The sequence below is a fragment of the Mercenaria mercenaria genome, chromosome 3, assembly GCF_021730395.1.
Source record: "Mercenaria mercenaria strain notata chromosome 3, MADL_Memer_1, whole genome shotgun sequence".
Taxonomy (NCBI): Eukaryota; Metazoa; Mollusca; class Bivalvia; order Venerida; family Veneridae; genus Mercenaria; species Mercenaria mercenaria.
The window spans coordinates 60,008,315-60,015,691 of NC_069363.1; the positions used below are offsets into that span (position 1 = coordinate 60,008,315).

The window sequence follows — 7,377 nt, forward strand, 5'->3', positions numbered from 1 at the left end:
AAATCCCTCTATGCATGAAGAAGAAATGCTCCGGACAAAGTTTTCATTCTTGTATCCTTTGACCTCTAAGTGTGACCTTGACCTTAGACCTAGGGACCTGGTTCTTGCGCATGACACTCCTTCTCATGATGATGAACAATTGTGCCAACTTTCATCAAAATCCCTCTATGCATGAAGAAGATATGCTCCGGACAAAGTCATTCTTGAATTTGACCTTTGACCTCCAAGTGTGACCTTGACCTTAGACCTAGGGACCTGGTTCTTGCGCATGACACTCCGTCTCATGATGGTGAACAACTGTGCCAAGTTTCATCAAAATCCCTTCATGCATGTAGAAGATATGCTCCGGACAAGGTCTGTGGACGCCGCCCGCCCGCCCGCCAGGGGCGTTCCCATAATACGTCCCGTTTTTCAAACGGGCGTATAAAAATTGATAAAAGAATCCTTAAGAACAAAACAGTAATTATGGCTGGACCGTTGGTGTAATGGTAACAAGCTTTGCTGTTGATACAGATATCAGAGATCAATACTGGGTCTTCAAATAAAAGAGGGATTTGCGTGTGTTGGTGCTATATAACGGGCACGTTAAAATACAAGGCTGTCTACACAAAACAGCTAGTATATTTTTAAATAGTATACACAACTACTATAATATCCAGTAATATACATAAAAAGTCAACAAATGCAGTGTATATTACCTTGATTGCACGATGGATTTCTTTCACATCATACACCTCGTGTTTTTCAAAAAGTGCAAGTACGAGATCTTCAAATTTACCACCGATCTCTGACTTCAGATCTTTTCTAAGATCCTGAAGAAAAAAAATCTTTCTTAAAAGACTCGTCCTTTGCAATTACTTATGTCACATAATAAAATTTAAAGTAAAGGTAGCAAAATTGTTTATGTCTGTCTGTCTGTCTGTCTGTCTTCCTGACAATATGTTTTATCTCAGATCTATCTGCATAGATTTATGCACATCACTTAAGCTTTGTAAGAGTTAAAGACATTCAGATTTTAAAGTATGAAAATGAAAATAAGCTTCCAAACTACCTTTCCATACTGTTGTTTAAAAGCCAGTTCTATCTCAGCTAATTGTTCTGTTGTGTGGGTCGACATTACCTCTATTATCGCATCCTCGTCTGTGCCTGCATTTGAAATTGAAAATTCACAAACCTAGATACGTATATAGAATCTACGGATTCTGTATTTTCAGCCTATATTAAACTACTTTGACAACACTGAATCATACAAAACACATGTCAAAATGAAATACAGGAACACTAAAGAGGTAATTTCTTACCAAAGCCTTTCATAGCTTTTCTTAATTCAGCAGCTGCCCCTTCTGGATCAAACGGGTCACGTGGAAACACTGTCCCCTGAAGTATTAACATTCATGTTCAGAATGAAAAAATAAATGGAATATACTGCGAAGATATGTTTTTTAGTGAATATGGAATATATCACACTGAGAAGTGAGGCAAATTTTATATTTTCAGGAGCGCGTTGCTTAAGCGACAATTTGAAAACTGCCCCACTTCAATGTACAAACACGAACTCAAAATAAACTACCATTCAGTTTATTATATTTGCAGCATATTTGAACCGAAGAAATGAAGTTTCAAGAACAAAACATCACTATAATCAATAATTATAATAATTATAATAATCATAATTATAATGTAGTAACTTGAATATAGATTCGGATTGTTTGTAAGCTTATTTATAGGTGCCAATGGAAACCCATATGTGCGCCTCCTCCAATTGAGTGTAGTCAGAAGACGCTCTAATTCCAGAAACTTCACTATTTCTTTCGCGTGCCGGTGTAAAGCACCCGCACAAAGGACCCTTATCCCAATAATAATTTTGGTTTGGAACCTACGAACCTTGGTTTCATAGTCAGACAGTGACTGAGCCGCGCCATGAGAAAACCAACATAGTGCGTTTGCGTCTGGTCTGGTCAGGATCCATGCTGTTCGCTGTCAAAGCCTATTGCAATTAGAGAAACCGTTAGCGCACAGCATGGATCCTGACCAGACTGCGCGGATACGCTGGCTGGTCTGGATCCATGCTGGTCGCAAACACACTATGTTGGTTTTCTCATGGTGCGGCTCAGTGTAATCACTGAAGCACTGCTCCGCAGCTCTTGAACTGGTCACCCACTCGGAGTTTCGTGCAAAATAAACTTTTACATCAGTGTACGTTAAAATATAACTGTATCATTTCAGCTAAGAAATTGTGTCTCCTAGAAAGCACCAATCTCCACATACCTTCCCCGAACCCCCACCCACTAAACACAAACATACGAAGACAAGCTTTTGTATTATTTTGACTTTTCTATTTGAAAACACTTTTTAACATAGACAAGTAATTCGACAGTTAAAGACAAAAAGACTTCTGGTTAAATATAAGTCAAGGACATGGTTTGTTACATCCATAATTAATATGCGTAAATGGATTATTGAATCAAACATTAGTTATATGCAATAGGTTTAAGGTTTTGTAAAATATGGATATCAAATATTTGTGAAATATTACAGGGGTATAATAACAACTTTTCAAAGCTGTTGTGGTGATAAATTTTCTTTACAGCCCTTATATGCATTTCTAAAGAGGTGCAAACATATAAATATAACTTTTATAAGGCAAATGTATGATTTTTGCTTTTTATGAGGTATCGTGAAATTTTGTTGACATTCAGTAGCCTTTATCCTATAGCACAGTTGGTTGTCAACAAAATCAAAATAACAAGATCGCAAGGTACAGGTGTCTCATTACATAATTACAAAAAAAAAAAGGTTCTGTAGTTCCGCTCTGGATCATTTCAGTAGGTCAATGACCTTCAAGGTTCAGTGTAAAAGCAGATGTAGGACAACTTAATCAGCTCTAAAAGTGATACCATGTGTCGCACCGGCCCGCGCCTACATACTTTTTAATTCTGAAAGAGTATAGATCTATATCTATAACGCACTGAACGTGTCCAAAAAATAATACGAATTTAACAGCGAGACCTAACTCTTACTCTCCTAAGCAATGTGGAACAACTGAATCTGGGGAAATCACTGAATATATAGATCTAAACAAGGAATTATTAATGTACCCTTGCTTAAATTTAAAATATATAAAACACTTAAATCGAGAATAGTTTTGTTTTGAACTTACTTTCTCTAAAAGCATATAACATTCATTAAATATAACACACATTTAAAACAATTTTTGTATCAGGTTTTCTCATGGCAAAAAAACACCTATGTTAAAAGCACTTTCCTCGTCAGAGAAACTTGATTGATTTTGCCTTTGCGACCAGAGTAGATCATGATCAGCCTGCACATCTGTGCAGTCTGATCAAGATCTGCACTGTTCGCCATTCAGTAAGTATCTTGTAGGTTAGCACCCCTTATAACAGTTAATGGTACTGTCCAATTTGAAAGATGGACAAGTTCATTTTAGAAATTTATCAGGGTGAGGGTTAAGGATATGTTTATGCTTAGCTTACAACGCATCATACAAGATGTATATCATCCGCTGAATGCGTATATTTGTTTTTGATAAATATGCAGAGGCCTAGTGTGTACGACCAGTTGGTTCTAATGGTCATTACGGGCCACGGTTCAAGTAGTCAGAAGATTTTGTAATTTGACAATTGCAACGCGTATTCTGTTGGAAGCAGTGAAGATCCAGACCTATCATGAACATCATCGTCAAGGAAGGACTCATCAAAAAAATATTTTGGAAATTTGCCAAGAAGTAAAACACAATATGATTTTTACGAAAATATTTTGGCCAACATTTGTATCTTGTGTTGGGCATGATATCTTTAAAACTAGGGATGTTTTACGTATGATTAGTGTCTGGTTAGAAACTGTAATTAGACACTTGTTATTTCTCATTTCTCCATATAAAAATGTATAATTACAATTAAGGAACAATCTGACTGAAGTACTTGGTCTGCTAATAGTCTTCTGTATATTTTTAATTTCCTGAATTGCTATTTTTATTTTCGCAAATCTATTTTTTTTTATTTTAACCAATCAGACGACTTGTTCGAATGTCAAAGATTAAGAAAAATGTGTAGGCTGTCAGGGACTCGAATCCGGGACCAGTCCTTACAGAGCAAGTGCTCTACCGACAGAGCTAACGCTTTACCGACAGAGCTAACCGGCTATCTGACACTTTACGTCATACAAAATGTAACTATCAAAAACCCAGTCTAAATATAGATTTTTTATTCTTACAAAATGTTGTAAGTAAGCCTTCTGTCTGGCTAACGGAATGGTCGTCAGAACGAGGCTATCAATAGCACGTCTTCAGATCCTAAGTATAGCTTAATAGGAGATGTACTTTAGTCAGCAGCATTATGGAAATACAAAAGGTTACAGTTAGTTAGTGGTGTGTCTTTAAGGTAACTTGACAATAGCCACTACTGACCTTGACATTTTAAAGGGATAAGTACAAATATATATAACTCTCAAAGTTAGAATTGAAGCTCAAACAAGAGATGGCACTATTAGTGACAAACGCCCCCGAGGTTTGTCCAAGAATGCTACAGTTCAATGCGCAAAATATGCCAGAATAGAGGTATGACTAATTTTTCGACAAGAGAAAAGAATTCTCCGAAGGTAACCTTGACCTTAATTAGAGCTAGGGTCTGGGTCTTGAGCATGACACACTAACTCATCATAGGGGAAAATTGTGACAAGTAATGTTTGATGATGGCAGAGTTATTGGCTGGACAAGAAACATAAATGTTAACTTTTTAATCTAAGTTTGACTTTGACTTTGAAACTAGAAATTTTGGACTTGCGTCTGACACGTCATTTCAATATAGGGAACGTTTATGCCATGTAATTTTAAAATGTCTTCATCGACGGAATAGGTATGGAAATGACAAGAAACACACCATGTAAACCGTTAACCTTTAAATATGACCGTGGAGCTAGTGGTCTGGTTGTTATGCACGACACGTTTCCTCGTTATCGGGGAATATTTCTGCTAATTAATTTCGAAATTTCTTGATTAATGAGTTACGAACCGGATATGAAACAGACCCTTTTAACCTTTCACTTGACTTCTAAGTGTAAACTTGATCTTGGAGCTAGGGGTCTGGGTCTTGCGCGTAATCATTTTGTGGGGTCGAATCTACGCGAGTTTTTTTTTTCATGTTTTGTCTTTGTGTGTGTGTGTGTGTGTGTGTGTGTGTGTGTGTTTCTTTTCGTTTTCATTTTCATTCCCGTATTTTTGTTTCTTTCTTTGATGGTTTGTATTTGTATGTATGCCTTTATATAAAACAACAGTATGTTTATTATTTGCATGGCTTAAATGCATGCATTTAGTCAATATCATCTTTGATATAATGGTAAACTTTTCTGATCTGCCATTTCGGCTTATGATACTTCTCTGTTGTGTTGTCACATAGTTCATGAAGAAATCTAAATGTTTACGAGGGAAAAAAAATAATGTCTATGGTGAGTTTCGAACCCACACGGCAAAAGATCTGTTTTGGACTGTATGCTTTACCACTGAGCTAATTTGCAACTGGTACAAAATCTAGAAATATTTAGATTGTAACATGATTAATGACAGAGTTACGAACCGGATATGAAACAGACCCTTTTAACCTTTCACTTGACTTCTAAGTGTAAACTTGATCTTGGAGCTAGGGGTCTGGGTCTTGCGCGTAACACATTGCCTCCTTATGGTAAACATTTATGCCAAGTTGTTTCAAAATCCCCTCATGGAAAACAGAGTTATATATCGGACACGTAAAGATCTATTATGATATGACTTTTAAATATGACCTTGACCTTGGAGCAAGGGATCTGGGTCTTGCGCGTGACACATTGTCTGGTTATAGTTACCATTTATGCCAAGATATTTCAAAATCCCTCCATGGATAGCAGAAATATGGATCGGACACAAAAATAACCCTGTTAACATTTGAACACGAAGTCTGACCTTGACCTTGGAGCTAGGGTTCTCATTTTGATAAACATTTATGCTAAGTGCTTTTAAAACCTCTTGATGAGTGGCAAAGTTACGATCCGGACACAAAACAGACTGTTTGACTTCTAAGTGTGACCTTGACCTTGTAGAAAGGGGTCAGAGTGTTACACATGAAACGTCGTCTCATTAAGGTTAATATATTTATGCCAAACTATTTCAAAATTCCTTCATGGGTGACAGAATTACAGCCCGGACAAGAATTTACAAAGTTACGGTCGGACGGACGCGATTTTAATATGGCCACCTTCGGGGGCATTAAAATCAAAGAACATACTGTAGTGTAAATAAAAAGTTATTTGCTGAAACATCTTTAAAGGATGTAAGGATGTTATCATTAAATAAAATCCTAAAATTATGAAATGTTTTTTTTTATTAATTCTTGAAATAGATATACTGTATACTTAATAACAACATAATACATTAGGCCCTAAATAAAATCTGAAAAATAGATCCCTCAGAAGCAACGAGGACAAAACAAATAGTAAATATTGCAGACTCGATTTGAGTCCTGTTTGACTGATAGTTGGTTTAATGCAGTGTACATGTATTTAGATAATTTACAACCATGCTTTGCACGGAATGAATTTGCAACCATGCTTTGCACGGAATGAATTTGCAACCATACTTTGCACGGAATGTCATGGATCAGAGGGATAGACTGGCTATATTCATCACTAAAACCCGGCAAACTGTATGAAATCTAAAGTGGTAGTATATTCATGGCATGTGCTAAATATGTTGAGGCTATATTTGTCTTTATTAACTGTACATATACAAATATCTACAAAATGTGTATAGATCTATTCATATTTTCTTTATGCATTGCACCGCAAAGATCGATAAACATTTTTAGAAGACAAATTTAAATCTTACCTGTGTTTCTTCGTAGTATTCATTGTATTCCGCCATGTTTGCTTAATTAACAATGATATAATTAATTATGTTTACGGATATTTGCTCCTAGCAAAATTTCAACTGCACATACTTTATGAGACGGTTTAAATATTTTTGTTATACAAGATGATCATTCACTGTGTCCGAAAAGTGGAACTGTTTACTTTTTCCAAACTGCACTTTTGTGCAACGTAGATCTATGTGGTTTAAAACAAAGCCGATAGCGTATATTCAAGGGAGACAATTTCACCAATAAGCCAGCGATTTAGCTATGAAAGCTGGTAATGCGTCTTGGAAATCTAAGCTAAAACACTACGTGGCTTATCAGTTACGTTTAAAGAAGCCTCCAGATGTAAGTCTCATAAATGCTATTTCTTCATTTTTGCCTCCTAGATACGATGAAATGAGCTTGTTTTGGTCAGTTTCTACCACTAAGGATTATATAATTTGTTCGTAATTCGTTATTTTAAACTTTCACAAAC

The 7,377-nt window shown here is 36.2% G+C and overlaps 1 protein-coding gene across 1 annotated transcript in view; it reads right to left on the bottom strand.

Moving 5' to 3' along the window:
* The window catches only part of LOC123524607 (annexin A6-like), a 42,851-nt gene extending 35,726 nt beyond the window's left edge, over positions 1-7,125 (bottom strand). The window contains exons 1-4 of the mRNA XM_053539725.1: positions 6,875-7,125; positions 1,302-1,377; positions 1,052-1,146; positions 699-812 (exon numbers count right to left, since the gene is read on the bottom strand). Of these exons, the coding sequence (XP_053395700.1) occupies positions 699-812; positions 1,052-1,146; positions 1,302-1,377; positions 6,875-6,910 (321 nt within the window). The 5' untranslated portion in view covers positions 6,911-7,125. The remainder of the gene's footprint in view (positions 1-698; positions 813-1,051; positions 1,147-1,301; positions 1,378-6,874) is intronic.
* Positions 7,126-7,377: the final 252 nt, after the last annotated feature.